The 22,961-nt window shown below is 46.5% G+C and overlaps 2 protein-coding genes across 5 annotated transcripts in view; both read left to right on the forward strand.

Moving 5' to 3' along the window:
- The window catches only part of pah (phenylalanine hydroxylase), an 81,454-nt gene extending 76,629 nt beyond the window's left edge, over positions 1–4,825 (forward strand). For all 3 annotated transcript variants that reach the window (XM_078567647.1, XM_078567649.1, XM_078567648.1), the window contains 2 exons: positions 1,154–1,269; positions 4,398–4,825. In XM_078567647.1, coding sequence (XP_078423773.1) covers positions 1,154–1,269; positions 4,398–4,441 — 160 coding nt within the window. In that variant the 3' untranslated portion in view covers positions 4,442–4,825. The remainder of the gene's footprint in view (positions 1–1,153; positions 1,270–4,397) is intronic.
- A 15,871-nt stretch (positions 4,826–20,696) lies between these two features.
- Positions 20,697–22,961, forward strand: part of th2 (tyrosine hydroxylase 2) — a 41,171-nt gene continuing 38,906 nt past the window's right edge. For both annotated transcript variants that reach the window (XM_078567650.1, XM_078567652.1), the window contains exon 1: positions 20,697–20,918. In XM_078567650.1, coding sequence (XP_078423776.1) covers positions 20,697–20,918 — 222 coding nt within the window. The remainder of the gene's footprint in view (positions 20,919–22,961) is intronic.

Here is a 22,961-nt window from a genome sequence, read left to right on the forward strand (position 1 = left end):
AAATGATTATGATGAATGATGCAATGAAGAGGGAGAAACTCTGGAAATGTGGGGTCACTGGGCGGAATCTTCCTTTCTGGAATCTACGTTCATTGGCCGATGAAAACGTCAGCGTGACTCCCATTGAGCGGTGAGACGGCTGAACACGTGCAATCTTCCACTCTTCAGCTCATTAACTATGCATCTGCGAGGAGCACAGTGAATCTTGTGGCAGGGCAAGCAGGAAGTCGCCCGCCACGCCTCTTCCTCATGGGATCGAAGACCCTGGTGCCATACCTAAATGGCCAGTCAGCCATTCACTCAGTGCAGACCAGGAGCACTTCATTACTCCTCCAGAGTCCATGCAGCTGCCGCTCGTACTGAAGAGGCTGGCAGATGTGAGCAACCATGTCCCAGGACGTACGAAGGCACCTCCGGGCATTGCCTTTTGTTCGTTTCTATGTAGGAACACTGCCTGCGATAGACCGATGGCCAGGCCAACGCTCACTGTTGCAGCGGACCCTTTTCACCAGCATCTTGACCTTCTTGAGGCCCCGCTGCCTCTTGCTGCTCAGGCTCTTGATCCTCCTGGCCCTGTGCCAACCTGCGACAGCTCCTCCTTCTCCTTGCCTGGATAAGGGCCGTTACTAAGGCAGGGTTGCCTGCAGCCTGCATCATCAACGCCTAAGTGGACCTGTGAACACAGAAGTAATAAATTATTGAGCTTATCCTTTACAGGTTTCCTTCCATCTCAAAGCCAGTATTTCCAGCATTTTCTGCAGATAATCTTATTGTTAGTTATTGGGGTTTGTTGCACGCAGACTCTCTATCCTGTTTTCTAGAATGGTGACCAACTTCCATAAGTGCTTCATTGGCTGTAAAAGGTGTTGAATTGTCCTGCAGTCATGAAAGGTGCTATATAAATGCAATTTCTTTCTTTTAATCTTCACCCAATAAGGACTAAAACACCAAACAGTCGAATCACACAGATTGTATTTTGTTATTTCAGTAGTTGTGCTGGTTTTGCATTCCCAGGTCAGAGATTCACGAGAGTCCATCTCCGAATATTTCTGGGCAATTGACAACAATATTTAAGCAGCAAACTCTGCCCTCCTCATTTTACACGAGAACTGAACCGATCCATCTGACATTTGTCTTTCTTTCTCCTTCAAAGGAAATTCGCTGCCACAATCCCTCGGCCCTTCTCTGTCCGTTATAACTCTTACACCCAAAGTATTGAAGTTCTGGACAGCATCGGGCAGCTGAAGGACCTGGTTGACAGCATCAGTGGTAAGTGTCTGATTCAGAATGATCAGGCTGACGATTGGCTCAATCACAATTGGGCATGCGTACCAATTCTGAATATTCAATGAGCTTTAACTACATTTGTGCATGCACCCTATTTTTATGCAGTCCACTTTAGATTTTGGATTGGGAGACCATGAGTGTGTACTTGCACCTCCCATTCTGCAGTGAATGGCCACTTCCTATCCTTGAGTAAGCTAATTATTTACAAACATAGAAGGACGCAGAGGTTGATACTCCAGTGCAGTGCTGAGGGAGTGCTGCACTGTCAGAGTTGCACTTTTTTTGATGAGGCATCAAACTGAGGCCCCATTTGCCTTCTCAGGTGGACAGAAAAGATCCTGTTGCACTATTCTAACTAGAGCAGGGGATTTCACCTCGGCGTTCTAGCAGCTTGGTGTTCTCATCTCCACCAGCATCACAAAAACAGATGACCTGGTCATTATCACATTGCTGTTTTTGGGATCTTGCTGTGTACAAATTGTTGGAGGTGCTGTGTTTCAATGGCTATTAAACCGAGTTCTTGTCTATCCATTCAGGTGATGTAAAAGATCACACTGCAGCAGTTGAAGAAATCAAGGAATTCTCCCAGTGTTTTGATCAACATCTCTCCCCTGATAAATATCACCAAAAGCAAACAGGTCCCTCATTCACCACATGACTGCCATTTACAAGTAACCAATTGGCTGTGGCTTGGGATGTTCGAAGGTTATAAATAGAAGGGCCTCAAGAAGAAGGCCAACCACTGCATTCTCAAGGCCAGCTTTGCCAGCAATGCCCATATCCCGAGAATGCATAGATAAAACATGGCCAGCGCTAGTTCACCCCGTCCAACCAGGTGTACTACCTGCTGAGGGGTGGAAATGGGATCCAACTGGAAGTCCACTCCAAGGAAGAAACTCCAATGAAGCCCCTTCACAAATGGGACCATTGAGGCCAAAGCAAGGGTCTCTCTAGGGAGGCCCGACTCCTGCCCCACCCCAGGGCAGCACACTTTGGCCAGAGTTTCCATCCCCTTCAGTGAGAGAAAACCCTAAATGCACCTCCTAGATGCACAGGGCCCACCAGTCCCATCTAAAATGGGGAAACTTACCCCCTCTACACCTCCCGCTCCCCACTGAAAATCCTGCTGCCCCAGGAAGGATTGCCAGGATCCATGCTGAAGATCCCAAAGATGCATCCCAGTAAATTCCCGAAGATATACTGATTTTCAGCAACTTAATATCTATAACACAGGAGGAAATTGCAAATAATATGGTGTCAATCTGCGGCAGTCAACACAAAAAGGACAGAGCCGTGTGTGTCCTCTCATAAGGAACGCTCTGAAGAAATAACAAGAAGAGATGAGGGTTATGTAGTAAAATATCTGTATTTTCAAACAGCGTTTGATAAGGTGCCACACAAGAAACTTACGATGAAATTAAGATGAATACAAATGCATGGATAGAGAGATCGTTGGTGGTCAGAAAGCAAAGGGTAGAAATAAAAGAACGTCTTACAGACTAGACAAATGTAGCTTGTCATATTCTGCAAGGGTCTGTGCTGGATGAGTGGAAGTGGAGTTGGGACACTTTTTTTATGTTTTATCTTTTCATAGGATGTGGGCATCACTGGCTGGCCCAGCATTTATTGCCCATCCATGATTGCCCTTGAGAAGGTGTTGGTGAGCTGCCTTCTTGAACCGCTGCAGTCCATGTGGTGTAGGTACATCCACAGTGCTGTTAGGAAGGGAGTACCAGGATTTTGACCCAGCGACAGTGAAGGAACAGCGATGTATTTCCAAGTCAGGACGGTGAATGACTTGGAGGGGAACTTCCAGGTGGTGGTGATGTTCCCATGGGTCTGCAGTTCTGGTCCTTGTAGGTGGTAAAATTCACAAGTTTGGAAGGTGCTGTCGAATGAGGCTTGGTGAATTCCTGCAGTGCACCTTGTAGACGTACACACTGTTACTACTGTACTACTGTGCGTCGGTGTAGAGGGAGTGACTGTTTAAGTTGGTGAATGAGGTGCCAATCAAATAGCAGGCTGCTTTGTCCTGGATGGTGTTGTGATTCTTCAATGTTGTTGGAGCTGTAATCATCCAGGCAACTGTGCCTTGTAGATGGTGGACAGGCTTTGTTGAGTCAGGAGGTGAGTTACACAAGAAGACCACCAATCATCACATTCAAAAGTGCTTAGGATTTGAGAGTATTGGAATTTATTAACTGGAGTGCCAAATTTTGATCAAGATTGTGAAAGATTGTAGGAAAGGAAGATAGGTGGCAGATACAGTTCAACAGTACAAAGAGCTTGTTTCCACGTGTAGGGAGTCTAAAACTAGGGACCATTAATATAAGACAGTGACTAATAAATTCAATGGGGAATTCAGGAGAAACTTCTTTATGCAGAGAACAATGAGAATGTGGAACTCACTACCACAGGGAGTAATTGAGGTGAATAGTATACAATAGATACATTTAAGGGGAAGTTGGATAAACACATGAGGGATAATGGAATAGAAGGATATGTTGATAGGGTGAGATGAAGAAGGGCTGGGAGAAGGATCTTTTGCTGCATGGGCTGAACTGCTTATTTCTGTGCTGTAAATACAATGCAATAAAAGATTGTTTATCACTGGTTTAGAAGCTCTGTGAGCCTGACAAGTTTGCTATAATAAAGTAAACACAGCAGCAAAAACATGTTTTTATATGGTGCCTTTAATATAATAAAATACCCCATGGTGCTTCACACAAAGGTTATCAAACCAACCTTTACACTGAGCCACAGACGGAGTTATTAGGCAAATGAGAAAAAGCTTTGGTCATAGAGATAACTTTCAAAGAGCATCTCAAAGGAGGAAAGCAAGGTTTAGGGAGGGATTTCAGAGCTTGGGACCCAGGCAACTGAAGGCACAGCCACCAAAATCAGGGATGAGCAAGAGGCCAGAATTGGAGGAGCACAGAGGTCTCGGAGGGCTGTAGGGCTGGAAGAGGTTACAGAGATAGGGAGGGTGAGGCTATACAGAGGTAATGCACAATAGGTTGCATGTGAATAACCGGCATGGTAATAGATTGAAACCGATTGAACAAAAAAAATGCATAAATTCTGATTGTTGTTGTTGTTTAAATTTGCAGGTGAAATCGGAACTCTCTACCACGCTCTCAGGAAACTTGAGTGAAGGTGGCAAAGGACAAATTCTTACTGTGAAAACCAAGTTATCAATAAGTGTGCAAGGACCCTTCAAAAAGAAAAGTACAGAATGAGAGCAGTACATGCAGCCCACCAGCTGATCACCCACTCTCCTCATACACACTCTACACAGTTTTCCCTCTTCAACCCACTCAATTGCCCAAGTGGGATAGCCCACTGTAGACAAAATTTCTAAGAAAGCGAAAGCCTGTGAAATTCATTGCCAGCTTAAGAAGGTAATTGTAAGGACATCAACCCAACCTTATATTCCATACTGTTTAAATTTGACTAGTTGCGTTCCAGAGATGACACGTCCATGATCCCAGTGGTATAAAGGCTTGTTGTAAATTTTGGATCTTCGTCTACAACTATCCTAATTCTTCATAACTTTCATTCCATTCATTTGAATCCTACGACATTGAAGGAAGCCATTTGTCCTGTCTTGCTGTTGCTCGTTCTTTGAAAAAGCTATCCAATTATCCCCACGCCCATACTGGGGACCCCATAGATGTGCCACTATTTTCATTTGCAAGCAATTTCCCAATTCCATTTTGATAGTTACTGTTGAATCTGTTTCTGCCATTCTTCCAGGCATCGCATTACAGATCACAGTAACTCGCTGTGGCAAAAAAAACATGTATTTTTATCTCCCCCTCTCATTCTTTTCCCAATTATCTTCAACCTGTGGCCCCCTGGTTACTGACCTTCCTGCCAGTGAGTACAGTTTCTCCTTATTTACTGTATCAAAAACCCTTAACGTTCTTGAGTAGGTATATATCTGTTCCACTTGAAACAGTTTTTGGGCTGGGAATAATGGGGTTTTCTGTGCTGACACAGATCTCCCAATGTGAACGTATTGATTCCAATGCCCCCAATCGCAAGAGCCACTGAAACGTGTACATTCCATACATCCAGCTAGTTTGGTTGGGCTCGTCATTAACCGCACATAAGAATATCATGGCTCTAAGGGCCTCTAAGGCCAGTGCACAGGCAGCTTTAATCAACACTGGATCAAAGGGTTTTGCTGGGGCTCCATCGTAGATAATGATTACCTGTGTGGGGGAAAATATACTGTTCCCTGACCTCGCTTTACACTTGTTCTTTTTGAACTTGCTGGGGGGAGGTGATGGGGATGGGTGGGAAATTTTCCTGTATTGAGCCAAATGATCTAAAACACTCGAGACGCATAGCCACATGATGTTGTAAAGCCCTGTGATCAGGTACCTGTATCTCTGTCAATACCAGTATCCCTTCCCTACACTAGTCAATAGCCCTGTCATCATTAGCTTTAGCAAATGTTCATATTTATTCTGCCACGTTGTTCATGTAAACAGCGTACGATCCAGGGAACACCCTGCAGCGCTCCATTAGCCACTGCCTCCTGTATATTCAGTTCTAAAACATGCCACAGATTCACTCTGCAGACAAGAGTCATTTTGAAAATGCAAATGAGAACGAGTGTATTTTGCTGGGGTTGCTTTCTTCCTCTTAAACCAAGTGTGATCTCGAGCTGTCCGGATTGAGTCTTTAGCCACGGGTTCAGTGGTTCTTTATAATGCTCAATGCCTCGGTCTGCAGCTCTTATAATACAGCAATATTACTAACTTGAAGAGACCACCTGAGGCCCTTTTGAGTAGAAGCATATTTATGCAAAATAGTTACATTTGAATGCTTTGAACGATTCTTTTTTTGCTCTTTATTTCACCCCTCCTATTTTGTACATCTGTCAGTCCTCGTTTAAAGCAGGCACTTTTTGGATATAGTTTGCGTCTTTCACTAATTCTCATTGAAATATAAAGATAAGGTCGAGAATTTTCCCCATGTCGGGCAGGGCTTGCGGGAGCGGGAATGGGAGCGGGAGCAGGCGGTCGGTGGCGATCAGGTCCGCGCCGCCATTTTACACGGGCGGGCCCATTAAGGTCCGCCCAGCGTGTTTGGCGACTCCCGGGGACGGCGGGAGTGGGCGGGAGGAGGCGGACTGGCCATCGCCGCTGGGTCGAATGGTGACCCCGTGACCTGTTTAAAGGCCAAGCCGCAGCCGCTCCGAGGCTGCTGTACACGGCCAGAGGTCGGGGCCAAGGCACCTCGAGGCCGGCCATGCAGGAGGGTAGGGCGGGTGGTCACTGTGCACCCAGGGTTTCAGACGAGTGTCTTGCTGCCCTCCTGGAGGAGGTGGCAGCACGGCGGGAGGTGCTCATGCCCCAGGACAGGGGAAGGAGGCCACCCCACTTAACCAAGCGTGTATGAGAGGAGGTAGCGGAGGTCATGAGCTCCCACGACGTGGTGCGGTGCTCATGGGCCCAGTGCTGCAAGCGCTTCAACGACCTGCTCCGCGCGGGAAGGGTGAGTAACACGTTGGCACCGTTCACTACACCCATCATGTAAGCTTCTCCCCCACTGGCCCCCGACCCATGTCTGAGTGGCCTGAGTGCAATGGGTCAGTGAAGGCATGTGTCCTTAGCTGGGCGGGCCAGCAGATTTTCCCTATGCGTTGGTCAGCCTGAGAGGGTGGTGGTGAGATAGGTTCTGCACCCACAGCATCTGGCGGACTGACACCCACATGACTGTGGTGGGGGCAGCCTGAAGGGTCTGCACCCAGGTGCACTGCTTGAACTCCAGGAAATGTCGAAGTCAGGGTGACAACACGGTGGGAGGGGATGTTCAAGGCGGCGAGGCACAGATCAATCTGCTTCCCTCTGCGCTCCACATCATTGTGCCTCCTTACAATGGCAGCTACAACTGTGCGTTCCCAACTGTGATGAAGGCAGCGTGTGGCCAAGGGCTGGGAGGGGGTGTTGGGGAAGGACACACCTGGCATATTTGTGTGAGTGCTGGCCAGCAGCAGGGGAAGGATGCACTGCACCCCTGCAATGGGCAACTGGGCTCGGGGTGGGCCGGCCGCCAGGAGATTGACGGTACAAGTATCACTTATCAATGCTATTTTTTCATTTCCAGGAGAAGAATTCTCATAACCACGCCAAGCGGCTGAGGGCTGGCAGTGGCCAGGCCAGATTTTGCTGCTTAGCCGTTTTGAGCAGGAGGCCCTCGACCTGGAGAGGCGCCACGCACCCAGGTCACTGGAGCTGGAGAGGCTGGGGTTCCACAGGCCCAGGTCACTGGAGCTGGAGAGGCTGGGGTTCCACGGGCCCAGGTCACTGGAGCCGGAGAGGCTGGGGTTCCACGGGCAGATATGTATAGCCAACACTCACATCACCGATAGTCTCCAAACATCCATGGCAGTGGCAGCTGATTGTTGAGTGAGTGACATTTCCAACATGGCTTGCCCAGTACGTGTGGAATGATGAGCGCTTGATGATCCGGGGGACAGAATGTACATGTACATGGACATTGCCCGCACGCTAACTGATCGTGTCTTTACTCTTCCTTTCAGCATCGGCGGTGCAGGGCGGGGACCCGGAGCAGCAGAGGCCCCCCCTGACACCTGAGGGCCATGAAGTTGCACAATCAGAAGCATCACACCATCTCTGCCAGTCAGGCACCAGCGCAGATACTGGCACATCGGTGGGCATCAGATCTTCGGCTAGTGTCCCGGGTCACAGAGATGAGGGCACTTCACAGTCGCTGGAGCAGCTGGCGGAGACAGAGAGTGCCCATGGTGCCAGCAGTCGGAGGACTGCAGGGGCCCAGGCACATGCTCAGTCCATGGCAGATGATGAGCCTCTGGAGTTGTCAGCAATGCCAAGTGCTGACATGCAGCCAGATGCTCGGGAACATCTGGTGGAGGCACATGAGGCTGTGCTTGGCTTGGTGTCAGTGGTGGAGGAGTCTACGCGGACTGTTGCCGATGCATGGAGGGATTGGCAATGCTCATGGAGAGGCAGCTCCAGGGACAGGATCAGGGGTTCTTGGGATTGCGCTCGGACCAGCAATCCCTCACAGAGGCATTGACCTCATGCGGTCAGTGCCCGTGTGGGCGGTGATTTGGGCACCAGGTATTTCACTTCTGTGCCCATCCATCTACGGTGAGCAGGGAGGGCCAAATGGGCCTCCCGTTGGCGGAGCAGCTGCCTGTCGTCTCTGTTGATGCCTCTCAGGGCTCCGGATGAGGGCGGCAGCTCCTCCGCCCCTCTGCCAGTGACCGCAGCACCCAATGAGGCTGCGACGACTGGGGAGATGCCAGCTGCGGAACTGGCAGCTCCCTGCCAGGCAGGGTCAGCACAGGCCCCACGGGCCAGAGGACGTCTGTCAAGGTCATCGAGGCCAACAGGACATCAGAGAGAGCCGGCTGTCTCAGATGCCAGTGCCAGCGAGGGGGCACCAAAAAGATGTAGCACCCGGAAACATAAAATGAAGGCACCTTAGGCACACCCTGGGTTCATCACTGGTGGTTTTTTGTTGACCCCCGATGAGTTCCTTCTGATTGTGTGTGAAGTACAACACCATTTTATTTCTGTTATGTCAAGAGACTTTTGTTACAACATTAAATTTATGTTGTCTAAAATGGCTGGGGGTGCCTCTTTTCTTGGGCAGGTGCATGGATTCCTGAGATTTGATCAGTGATTTGTGTGTCATTTACATTTATTGACTGGGCCCATCGTCAATGCTCCTATCCAGACAGATTTTGCACTAAGGTCTCCAGGATGGAGGTTACAGGCCAGGCTTGTGTTGGAGATCCATATGTGCTGTGCTAGCTAAAGGTTCCTTGGATTGGAGTGTCCCAGGTGTCCCTGCCTCCCTGGAGTATGCCTGGGTCAGCGTGTACCCCCTCATCATTTCCCTGTGCGTTCTCATCCTCGGACTCACTGCTGGACTCGTCATGTTCAGCCGCAGCCACTCCGTCTACATGTTCTTTGTCCACAGTGTCCCCTCTCTGCAGCGCAAGATTATGGAGAGCGCAGCATGCAACCACTATCAGTGACACTCGATCTGGGGGGTACTGGAGTGCGCCCCTGAATGGTCCAGTCATCTGAAGCGCATTTTGAGAAGACCAATGACTCTCTCCACCACAGCCCTTGTGGAGGCGTGACTTCAATTATACCGCTGCTCAGCTTCTGTTCTTGGATGGCGGAATCATGAACCACCTTCTGAGGGGATAGCCCTTGTCACCCAGCAGCCATCCATCCAGCCGGGCTGGAGCACTGAAGAGCCCTGGAACCTGCAAGTGTCTGAGGATGTAGGCGTCTTGGGAGCTGCCTGGATACCTTGCGCAAACTTGCAGGATCTGCATCCTGTGATCACACACTAACTGCACGTTCATGGAGTGGAAGCCCTTCCTGTTGACGAAGGCACCGGGCTCACCTGCTGGCACCTTGATGGCCACATGTGTACAGTCTATAGCACCCTGGACACGGGGGAACCCAGCAATCGCTGCGAAGCCTCTGGCTCACTCTGCCTGGCTGGCCTCACCCCAGTGGTAGTGGATGAAGGTCAATGCACATCTGAACAGAGCATCTGTCACCTGCTTGACACAAGTGTGGACAGCTGATTGGGAGACTCCGCAAAGATCACCCACCAACCCCTGGAAAGAGCCAGAAGCATTGAAGTTGGAGGCAGCTTTGACCTTTTAGAGCCACTGGCATGGGGTGTCCACCCACACAGTTAGGGGAGATCTCAGGGCCAATCATCTGACAGGTGGTGTTGACTGTCTCCTTTGAGAGACGGAGCCTCCTTCGGCACTGCACCTCAGACATATTGAGGTTGCTGCTTTGCCTTCTGTAAACCCTGGCAGCAGGATAGTGGCGTCTTCTGCAGCCCCTTCCGCCTTGGACTACTTCTTGGCCCCGCACCCCTTGTGCCTGCGCCTGTCCTCCCAAAGGTGGCTCCCCTGGAGGCTGAATGTGGACTCCTGGCCTCCTCCCTCTTCTGGCCCTCCCTTCCTCCTCAGATGAGGTGCCTCCAGTGGAGAAATCACCTCCCATTCCCAGGCTCAGGGAGGCTTCCTGAAATCTACAGGACCCAAAACAAACTCTCACTGCAAAGTGCAGACCTGAAGGTTATGAGTCCTGTCCGAGCAGCTGCTGTGCGTTTGCAATTTTTCCACCTCACACAGGCAACTTTCACTAACTTCTGAGCAGTAACTTTTAAATGTCTGGATTCGCGAACCCACTGAGCCCTCTCCTGCCGCCCGTGGATGAGCTTCATGCAAATTTCTAATACCCGCTTGCTCACTGCGCCCGTGCGACGCGCTGAAGATCACACGGGCGCGGCAAAATCCAGGCCAATTGGAACTTCAATGGCAGTCGCGTAACGGACATCGTCGCGCACCCACCCACCGAAATATCGCGATGGCGCGCAGTGACGTCGGGACGCTCACCCGACATCACCATGCGTCGTATTACACATCGGCGTGCGGGTCCTGGCCCCCCAGGCGCCAAAGGAAAAATTCTGCCCGAGGTTGAGGCAAAAGTTCAGGATTTCTCAAGCTTTGTTTTCCATATCGATGTGTTGAGTAGATCGTAAAGGACCACATATAAAGTCAAAATCAACATTCATTCAATTGTATCCACCTGATACTAACGCATCTCACTTTTTAAAATTAATTTACAGGATGTGGGCGTCGTTGGCTGGGCCAGCATTTATTGCCCATCCCTAATTGCCCCTTGAGAAGGTGGTGGTGAAGCTGCCTTCTTGAACCGCTGCAGTCCCTGTGGTGTAGGTACACCCACAGTGCTGTTAGTGAGGGAGCTCCTTAACGAGATCCGTAGATGTAAAAATGAGATATGTGGTGTTTCAGCTAATTACCTGAATAAATATAATCTAATAAAATGGCATAAAAGGAAACTATTCCAATTCACAATAAGGAAATGTTGCGAATAACCTTTCTGAAACCTGCAGATCTAAGAAAAGTTCAAACAGGATAGAGCAGGAAATAAAAGCAAAATACTGGAAATCTGAAATAAATCATAAAGTCCCGGGAACACTCAGCAGGTCTGGCAGCAACGGTGGAGAGAGAAAATGAGTGAACATTTCAGATCAATAAACTTTTATCAGAACTGGAAGATATAAGAGATTTAACAGTGCCTAAGCACAGCTTTGGCCTCCATGTTTAAGGAAGATATACTTGCACTGGGGCCTGTACAGCAAAGGTTCACTAGAGTGGTCCCTGTGATGAGAGGTTTGTCCTATGAGAGGTTAAGTAAATTGGGCCTATACTCTTTTTGGAGTTTAGAAAAATGAGAGATAACTTCATTGAAATGTACAAGATTCTGAAGGGGTTTGATGGGGTGGACGCTGAGAGATTGTTTCCAATGGTCGGGGAATCTAAAACACGGGGGTCACAGTGTCAGGATAAGGTCATTGAGGACTGAGATGAGCAGAAATTTCTGTCAGAGGTTTGTGAATCTTTGGAATTTTCTACCCCAGAGGGTTGTGGATGCTCCATCATTGAATATATTTAAGGCTGGGGTAGGCAGATTGTTGGGGTCTCAGGAAACAAATGGACGCGAGGAGTGGGCAGAAAAGTGAAGATGAAGCAGAAAATCAACCATGTTCATATTGAATGGCAGAGCTGGCATGAGGGGGATGTATGGACTATTCCTGCTCCTATTTCTTATGTTCATATATTCGTAGACAAATTTTGCATGCTTACTTACCTAAAAGCTGTTCATCTCTATCGCCCAGTTCTGATGGAAAGGCATCAAGCTGAAAGCTAACTCTGTTTCTCACACCACTGACGCTGCCAGGCCTGCTGAGTATTTCCAGCATTTTCTGGTTTTTAGTTGAAGTCAGACAGAAGTATAATTGCAAATAGGATTGGGCAACCTGGGATCTAAGGCCTGGAATTTCAGGATCCAAGAGCTGGATATGGCCCATGGGCTGAGGTTAGACGTCATCTCTTTAAGCGATATACATTAGAAATCTATCATGTTGAGTTAAGAAATCTTGAGTTAATAAATTTATTTACAGTTTTAAGCTCTCAGAATTAATATATAAGGACACAGAATTTAATATAAACCACATTTATTATAAACTGCTTAAGGATTTTTCAGCCCAACAGCTGTGGCAGGAATTCTGAAGCAAAAGGAAGTTGTTTTTCAATGTTCTTCATTTATCTGAGAAACAGCGTTTTAAAAGAATTTTCAGATGTTGCAAAACATTGCTACTCTTTTATGAAATTTACAACAGAATCCAATATTTTGATGATATTGAGCACCCTGTTTGCTGATTGTTGGCATTTTTATAAAAACACCCTGTGAATTTAACTATTCAAATGATCAAACTGTATGAGAGTTTCTTTTGCTGCTTGATTGCTCTGCACAGCTAAAAGATGGTGATTCACTTTACACACCTTACCAGCGCTACACGAAAAGGCAAAGAATTGAAGAGGCTTCCAATAATATTTAAAGATACAATTTAGCACACCAATTGTCTCACCACAAAAATATATAGAACATGCATATGATAAATAAAGCATTAATGATGTAATGCAAAAATGAGGTGCACATTATATCTGTCAATATCATAAATGTAATGTTATATCTAATAAATGAGTATACAGGTTTTAAAAAATTTGTTATATGATGACTTTTACTTACCAATGTATGTCTTATTTGCACAGTCTACACTGCAATATATCCCAATGAAGTATAGCACAACTGATTGTTGGAAAATTTCTCCTCATCTTAATCCTAAATGATCGGCCCCTTATCCTGCAGGGGAGCGGGAATAGGTGGACTACTCTTTCGGAGAACCAGTGCAGACTCGATGGGCCAAACAGCCTCCTTCTGCACTGAAAAGATACTCTGGTACTGTGAAACCGTGGTTAATCCTTATGCCAACTCCTTTGTAAGTTTCACTCTCAGAACAAGTGCACCTCATCATAAAAATACAAACTCACCCAAACAAGTGTTTTGTCAAAATGAATGTGTAAAACATGTAGAGTTCACAAATAATTGTACAACTATAAAGAATCCTATACTGCAAAATTTACACATGTATACACACGATAACTGTAGCAACTCCAACAACTGTTTCAAGATTCTATGGAAACAAAGGAACTGGAGAAGGCCATTCAGCCCCTTGAGCCTGTTTGACCATTCAATTGAGATCATGGCTGATCTGTACCCTAACTCCATCCACCCACCTTGGCTACATAACGCTTGGCTAGCAAAAGTCTTTCGACCTCTGAATTAAAATTATTAATTGAGCTAGCAAATACCACTTTTTGTGGAAGAGAAAAAATGCACTCTGATCACGATCTATAAAATCACGTCTTTCTTATAAATTCATTCATGGGATGTGGGCATCACTGGCTGGGCCAGCATTTATTGCCCATCCCAATTGCCCTTGAGAAGGTGGTGGTGAGCTGCCTTTTGGAACCTCTGCAGTCCATGTGGTGTAGGTACAACCACAATGCAGTTGGGAAGGGAGTTCCAAGATTTTGACCCAGTGACAGTGAAGGAACAGCGATATATTTCCAAGTCAGGATAGTGAGTGGCTTGGAAGGGCACTTCCCGGTGGTGGTGTTCCATGTGTCTAGTGCCCTTGTCTTTCTAGGTAGTAGCGGTCATTGGTTTGGAAGGTGCTGTCTAAGGAGACTCGGTGAGTTTTTGCAGTACATCTTGTGGATGGTACACACTGCTGCCACTGTGCATCGGTGGTGGAGGGAGTGAATGTTTGTGGATGCAGTGCCAATCAAGCGGGCTGCTTTGTCCTGGGTGGTGTCAAGCTTCTTGAGTGTTTTTGGAGCTGCACTCATCCAGACAAGTGGAGAATATTCCATCACACTCCTGACCTGTGTCTTGTAGATGGTGGACAGGCTTTGGGGAGTAAGGAGGTGAGTTACTCAGGGCAGGATTCTGAGCCTCTGACCTGCTCTTGTAGCCACTTGTGTCTATATGGTTAGTCTAGTTCAGTTTCTGGTCAATGGAAACTCCCAGGATGTTGATAGTGGGGGATTCAGTGATGGTACTGCCGTTGTATGTCAAGGGGTTATATTCTCTCTTGTTGGAAATGGTCATTGTCTGGCATATGTGTGGTGTGACTGTTACTTGCCACTTGTCAGCCCAAGCCTCGATATTGTCATTGGCTTACTTAGTCCACTGAGTGTTCACAGTACCAAGAATTGAGATATCCATATTTAAATGCCAGCCTTGGCTCTGATTTTCACTCCAAGCTGGTAGAGGGCTTTAGAATCCATTATGATGGGAGAAAATGCAACAGCACAGTTTGTATACAGCAAGATCCACAAACAGTAGGTGGGGTGAATTAACAATTAGACTGCTTTTGTTAATGTTGGTTGAGGGTACAGTATTAGTCAGCCTAGTCACCTCTGGGAGGTCTTGTGGCACAGTGGGTAGTGTCCCTACCTCTCAGCCAGAAGCTCTGGGTTCAAGTCCCACTCCAGTGGTGAATGGCAATGGAAAGTGTGTTCATAATGTGGCTAAACAGGTGGATTATCAGCCTGTAAATGCTTCCAGGTGGTAAGAGCAGAAGAGTTTCCTGATCAGCCATACTGCACAAGGCAAGGTTCTACTGCAGTACTTTGCCAAGCATAATCATGGACCAATCCAATGGAAGTCCATGGTCACCAATACCCTCTTAGGGCATGGTACCTCCAGGAGGAGGAGGAGTCACAGCTGAGAATGTGATAACGGGTGCTCTTCCTGAACTGTTGCAGTCCAACATGGAGAAGGTGCTTCCAGAATGTTTTCCTTTAAATAGTGGCATGAAGGAATGAGTCTCTGTGAGTTCCTGCAGTGCACCTTGTAGATGGTACACACTGTTGCCACTGTGCGTCAGTTGTGGAGGGAGTGAATGTTTGTGGATGTGGTGCCAAACAAACGGGTTGCTTTGTCCTGGATGGTGTCGAGCTTCTTGAGTGTTTTGGAGCTGCACTCATCCAGACAAGTAGGGAGTATTCATCACACTTTAGAATGAGCTTTAGAATGAGATGCTGGAGGATATCATACAGAGACTTCCTTCACTGTAATGACCACGAAAAAAAAATCAGTGCAAAAATAGAATCACGATTAGTTGAATTTTGTGTTAAGAATCTAGACACTGGCACTAATCCCGGGTCTATAGGTGAATTACATTACACATTGTTCATCAACATCGTAAAATGTGCATCAAATGAGTGCAGAAAATGCAACATGCCAAATTCAACTTAAATTTGCTTTAAGGGAATTGATAAGATACCACTTGCATGGACTGCAGCGGTTCAAGAAGGCAGCTCACCACCATTTTCTCAAAGGCAATTAAGAATGGGCAATAAATGCTGGCCTTTGCCAGCGACACCCACATCCCATGAATAAATTAAAAAAACATTTGAGGGGTGAAATCTCAGAGGGCCTCGGAGTTGTAGGATGAGGATTGGGAGATTTGTGAAGCTTTGAAGGATGCAGGAGACAAGAAAATGTGCTGAAGATGAAGCAAAGAGAAATGCAGATAATTAATATCTAACAGCAAGAACCATCCAGATCAAAAGCACTTTTAAATTTGCATTAGCCTCTATCTAGCTCACTCATCCAGAGCCACTTTGTCCGATTCAGGGTTGGAGCCAACCCAACAGGCAATGGGCTCCAGGTTGGTGCCAGTGTCTAGATTCTTAACACAAATTCAGCTAATCACAATTCTATTTTTGCACTGATTTTTTTTTTCGTGGTCATTACAGTGAAGGAAGTCTCTGTATGATATCCTCCAGTGTCTCATTCTAAAGTGTGATGGAATACACCCAGGACAGGACACCAGCCCATCTCAGGGCACACACTCTGAGAGGAAATCAGGGCACCTGAGATCAGGATCAAACCCAGGTCCCTGAAGCTGTGAGGTAGCACCGCCCTGATCCCTAGCTCAGGGTAAACATATCTGAATACATAATTTAATTATTGTGACTCAATTTAAAGGGCTTTGGGGAGTGGGATTCACTGGATTGCTCTACCAAAGAACTAACCCAGGCACCATGGGCCAAATTGCCTCCTGCTGTGCTTTATCATTCCATGATGCTAAAAGGTAACGTGGAAGCATCATCCAGCGAACTGGAAATCCCTTATCCACAAGGCCAGGTCACTTTTCATCTCTGGTGCTGAAATTAACCCATTTCAGGGCTTGGGGTCGGTGTCCCATTATACTTTCTCATGCCCTGTCTCTCAGTAATTAGTTCCTGCAGTTTCCTGCATTCTCTTTGTGAGCCAAGGATTTTCTTTCCATCTCCTAACCAGCTCAGCTGTTAGATATTTCATGCCTTTGGCAAATGAATTTCCTCCCGCTTCAAGCTAAACGCACCACTCAGTGACTGACAGTAGCGGGAGCAGACCCGAGCTCTAACATGTCTAATTGTCTCTGCATGTTACATATTCCAACACAGAAACAGGCCATTCGGCCCAGTTGGCCCGTGCTGGTGTTTATGCTCCACGGGAGCCTCCTCCTTTCATCTCACCCTGTCAGCTTGTTCTGTTACTCCCTCCTTCAAGTGTTTATCCAGCTTCCCCTTAAACACGCCTATTCGATCCACCTGCACTACCCTATGTGGGAGCGAAATCCACCTTCTCACCACTCTCTGTGCAAAGGAGTTTCTCCTGAATTGCTGTCTCGCCCTCTGACACCAACTATTATAAAATTATACAGGTGTGTCAATTCCTCCCCTAACAAATAGCACATGAACCACACAAGCATTTTTGTTGGCAGAATAATCTAGAGCTTGTCGCTATGATTCCTGACGGGCATGTCCATTAGAAATACCCAATACCGGGGCTGTATCTCTCTCTCTCTGCTTCCCAGCAGCGGTGTCCATTTCTCATTGACTCAGTTTCTGTCCGCCCTGTTCTCGCCCTGCCGTCTGCTTTCGCTGTGACCCTTCGGCTCTGTTTCACCTCCTTGCTTTCCTTTTCCCCAAGTATGTCAATTCTGGTTTATTTGTACCTGAAGTACTCATCTTTACTCTCGCTCTGTGCCTTCCCCTCTAAATGTATAGACAGAACTATCTGTTGACTTTTCTGGCGAACATTTTAAATGTACAATAAAAAGTTCTACATCATGGTGAATTTTTTGAATTTTTTTTCTCGCTGGAGAAAATATTGGAAATCCGAATAGATAACTGATCGTTTTAAAAGCGCACGAAACGGGTCAATTCTCACGGAAAGCTCATTCTCTCCCATGCAGCCTCTGTAACAAAAAAAATCATTAACAGACTGGACAGCAAACTCCAGTTAAGCCAAGTTAAAGGCAACCAGCAGTCTCTCGGTCCTAAACCTATCGTAAATCCACCTCGTTCGGCAAGCTACAGAAACTGAAGTTTGCAGAATATTTTGGATTGGACCGCAACGCACACGCTCGGAATTTCTGCTTTTCTCTCCCATAACGAAAACACTTCTTAGATTCTGTAAAGCGATTAAAAAATATCTGAACGGACGCTTTGTTCAGCTAAAGCCGCTGAAATTTATCACATCCCAATATTCTTCCAGTTCGAATATATAAAGATAAAACCTGACACACTTTAAATGAATCGATTTTGAATTCGCCGAGATATATTGACGGTGGAATCAGCTATTTTATTTTTTACACTTTGTTTAATGTGACCGATTGATTCTGTCGCCATTTACAATATAGATGAGTGCGGGAGTTTGACATTTAGCCGCAGATTAGCCTCGGAATTTCTGGTACCTAAACCCGGGCAAAATGTATTTGTCTTTTCGAACAGATCCAACACCGATTGAGCGCAAAAGGTTGGAAGGATGTTGCGCCAATCTGGTTAGTTTGTCAAACTGGAATGCAAATATAACCTCAACATCAAAGCAAAATCCGTTCCCTCTGAATATTCTTCAGCTCTCATTTAAAGAATTTTCCCTAAAAGGATCCAACTAAGAAAAAAATATCTTATTTCGTATGTTATCCGTCAAACGAATCTTCCTAACGCGCCCCAGAGCTAGAAGCGAGGGCGCTACTTGTCATGTATCGCGCCCTGACGGCGTGTTCCTGTGGGATTTGGGATTGGGGGGTCTCTCACCTGTCCTGAAAACAGGGAATAACAAAATACCCACTTATTTTGTCTCTAATTGCGCGCAATGTTGACCCAGGGCGATCGTTTGCTCCCTAACATCACTGTGGGTGTACCTACACCACGTAGGCTGCAGTGGCTCAAGAAGGCGGCTCACCATCAACTTTTCAAGGGCAATTAGGGATGGGCAATAAATGCTGGCCCAGCCAGTGACACCCACATCCCAAATGACAAATTCTGAGCATTGCACATTGAGCCTCTAACCGCAGCACGAGCAGATTTAAATGAATAGGAGGGAAGTCTAGCTTGAATTAATTTTAACCATTCATTGTGTACACACCATATATATATAAACATACCCCTCGATATAGAATCATGAATGATACAGCACAGAAAGAGGCCACGTGTACATTCTTTAACATGTGCACACACACGTACACGGCGTTTATAAAGACTTTGTGCAGCTTTAAACTTTAATAACTTTGATTATCCACATGTTAGAAACAAACTGTAAACGGCATATCAAAACATAATTCATAAAATTATGATTAACACGATGCAGGTCAAATGTCTAGGCTTCAACATAGGGGTCATCCTCCGGGATACACGGATCAACCCGATTGTGGACATTTTCAATCAATTTCAACATCTGAAATAAATGGGAAATAGCATGACTATGCCGTTTCCAGTTCGCTTCTATCGCTCGTTTTTCCAACGTTATTGAAGTTTAAATTTGAACAAGAACATTATTTACACTCTCGCATAATATATTTAGAATCGCACAGTATCCGTGTATTACTGTTCTATTTTAATTGTATGGCTTGTTTCAAAGCCTTTAGTCGCGATTTAAAGAGTGGAGCTCCACAATTCTCTAAATGGAAATGAAAATAATTCTTGAAACTCGACCCAATCCCATCTTTAAATCCAGACACAGCGTTTCCAATCTGTCAACTATTCAGTGAAATCTCAGCCCAGTCTCGTTCCTACATTGACTCCAAACAGGTAACACGCACTTTCAATTCCAAACTAACACAGAACATGCTGGAAAAACTCAGCAGGTCTAACAGCATCGGTGGAGGGGGGGAAAAAAAACTTGCACTTTCAATTGTCTCGTTTTCCTTTTGCTATTTCTGAAGTATTTACTGGTAAAACTTCACTGAGCATAAACCTCTCGCTCGATCGCCCTCTCAACTATCTCTGAACGGTGGTTGAAAGGAAAATAGAAATCGAAAGCGCTACGAGTATTGGAAGCAAAATAAAACCCCAGTGAGGGAAACTGAGGCGGAAAGGGAGGAAAACGGATTGTAGCACAGAGATTTAACTTTCCGCACACTACATGTCAAGCGGTCATCGCGAAAGGACTCTGTCCTGAGGGACACTATTACTGAGTTATTATTACTGAGAGGGGAAAGGGAGGAAAACGTTGTTCTGAAGCACATTATTTCTGAGTTTCACTATTCCCCTGTCCTTGATTCCTTGTCTGATTAGGGAGCTGTCGCTTAGAATCTCTGGTTCAGGACCTGGGTCAGCGACACCAGGTCTGGATCTAACACACACACAGAGCGGGAAACCAGAGCTTCTGTCTGGCGAGAGAACAGAGAGAGAAACGAATAATTAATTGAGAGAGAAACCGAGTGAAGCAGTGACTAAAAGAGAATGAACAATCATGTACGAAAGAGCAGTAAAGAGCGAGCAACAAGTTGAGGCTATTTCGCGAATTTCAAAGTGAATTACTTTAATGAACTTCGAATACAAATCGAAAACCAGCCTACAAATTATATCGAGATATCGTTCAAAATCTCTGCACTTTCTATTCTCAAACATTGAAAAAGGGGATTGTATTTACACAACACTTATCAAGGAATTAAAGCCCGGAGAGATTCACTACCAATGGATTAGGTTGGAAATACAACGATTGTTAATGTGGACAATAGCAACAAAAAAAAAGAGCAACAATCTGGATGGAAACATGTCGCTATCAAAGATTGGGTTTGTGACCTTTCCTCTCGCTTCCTCCCCCCCACCCCCCACCCCACCCCCCTACCCCTTCACCTGATTTCTCATTGAATCTGCTGAAAATCTCCAGCATTGACCCCGCTTCACGATTCAGCATCTCATTACCTTTCAGCAATTGACGCATTCCCAATGTTTCCACCGGCTCCGAACATGTGGATCTACCCACACACATTGCGTGAAAAAAGTTTCCATAATTCATTCACCGAGTCCCAATAAATAGCGGGTCCCCCACACGCACATTCTTCACGAAATTCGAGCTCTCGTTAACAAGAGAATTGCCCCGGCGATTCACCTGCCCAGGTTATATATACTGGACTGGGCTGCTCTCTCAATGAAGACCGAAGTTGCTCCCCAGTGTCTCCCGGCAAAGAGGAGAAGCCTGATTGAGGATGACCGGGAGGGCAGAGAGCCGGGTAGCTCTGTCCCCGAACCCGCTGACCAGTCGCTTGACTTCACTTTGGACCAAGAGGGAGGCAGAGACCTGGTAACTTTCATCTTTACTCTCCGAAACGCCAAGAGTTCTGCTCTCTCCCACGCCATCAACATTTTCGAGGTAGGTTTAATTGTTCAACTGGTTTATGATGAAGAGAGTTATCTACAGGTTAACCTGTGGCAGGTCTCCAAGGTACTGAGGAGCACAATGTCTTGGTTTTGTATCAGGTTCTTTGTAAACATCTCTCCTCTGAGGTTTTAGTTTTATTACAATTTATTTTTAAAAACAGAAGTGTAAAGCAATCTAAATAAAAGCAGGAAGGTTCGGGAATCTACACGACAGGTCCAACAGAGTAGAGACATTTTGAAACAAAAACAGAATAGAAAAATTGAGCGAGGGCACGGGGGGTGGGGTGGAAAGCAGGAGAATGGCACCAAGTCATAATGCTCATTTGGAGAGATGGTGCAGACGCGATGGGCCGAGTGGCCTCCTGCTGCGCCGCAACAGCCCTGTGATTCGGTGAAACACTCAGCAGGTCAGGCAGCAACTGTGCAGAGAGAAACAGAGTTAATGCTTCACCCGGATGAATGTCCTGCTAAAAGGTCATCTCAAGCTGGAACATGAACTCTGCTCCTCTCCCAATAGATTCTGTCTGACCTGCTGAGTATTTCCAGCGCTTGTTTAGTTTGTTTTTATTTCAGATTTCCAGCATTGTGCTTTAGTAAGAGACATTTTGGGATGGGTCCTGACTGCTCCTTCAAGCTTGGAGTGCAAACGCAAAGGAAAATCCGCAGCCGACTCCCCTTCAAACCCGGATTTCAACCTCGATCCAGGTGCCAATCTGGATTTCAGATTTGGGTGAATTAGAGAGGAATTGCTAATCAGTTCATTGTGTCCAATGTAAAAGTAACCTCAGGCATTTGGGTGCAGAAGGGCTGAGTGTGTGAAGATGTGTGTGTGTGTGAGAGAGAGAAGGGGTATGTGTGATGAGGAATGTGTATATGTGAAGGGGTGTGGGTGATGAGGGGTGTGTGTTTGTGTGTATGTGTGTGTGTGAAGGGGTGTGTGTTGTGAAATGTTTGTGAGTGTGTGAAGGGGTGTGTGTGTAATGAGGCATGTGTGTGTGAGTTTGTGAAGGGGTGTGTGTGATGAAGTGTTTGTGTGTGTATGTGTGAAGGAGTGTTTGATGAAGTGTGTGTGTGAAGGGATGTGTGTGATGAGCTGTGTGTGTGTATATGATGAGGTGTATGTGATGAGATGTGTGTGTGTGTGTCTGTGTAAAGGGGCGTGTGTGATGAGCTGTGTATGTGTGAAGGGATGTGTATGATAAGACTTGTGTGTGTGTGAAGGGGTGTGTGTGATGAGTTGTCTGTGTGTGTGTGAAAGTGTGTGTGTGTGTGTGTGTGTGAAGGGGTGTGTTCAATGAGGTGTGTGTGTGCTTGACCAGGTGTGCATGACCAGGTGTGCATGTGATGAGGTGTGTGTGTATGAAGGGGTCTGTCTGATGAGGTGTGTGTGTCATGAGCTGTGCGTGTGTGTGTGTGTCTGTGTGTGTGTGAAGGGGTGTGTGTGATGAGTTGTATGTGATGAGGTGTGTGTGTATGAAGGGGTCTGTCTGATGAGGTGTGTGTGTGATGAGCTGTGCTTGTGTGTGTGTGTGATGAGTTGTATGTGATGAGGTGTGTGTGTGTGTTTATGTGCTGTGTGAAGGGGTGTATGTGATGAGGTGTGTGTGCATGTGTGTGTGTGTGTATCTGCCTGTGTGAAGGGGTGTGTGTGATGAGGTGTGTGTGTGTGCATGTGTCTGTGCGAAAGGGTGTATGTGATGAGGTGTGCTTGTTCGCGTGTGTGTGTGTGTGAGATGAGTGGTTTGAAGCATGTGATGAGGTGTATGTGATGAGGCGTGAGTGTGTGTGTGAATGTGTGTATGTGTGTGATGAGGTGCGTATGTGTGTATGCGTGTGTGTATGAGGGGTCTGTGTGATGAGGTAGACATGTGATGAGGTGTGTGTGATGAGGCATGTGTGTGTGAAGGGATGTGTGTGTGATGAGTTGTGTGCGTGCAATGAGATGTGTGTGTGTGCACGAAGGGGTGTATGTGATGAGGTGTGTGTGTATGTGCCTGTGTGAAAGGGTTTGTGTGATGAGTTGTGTGTGCGTGCA

Source organism: Cetorhinus maximus, chromosome 22 (assembly GCF_964194155.1).
Source record: "Cetorhinus maximus chromosome 22, sCetMax3.hap1.1, whole genome shotgun sequence".
NCBI lineage: Eukaryota > Metazoa > Chordata > Chondrichthyes > Lamniformes > Cetorhinidae > Cetorhinus > Cetorhinus maximus.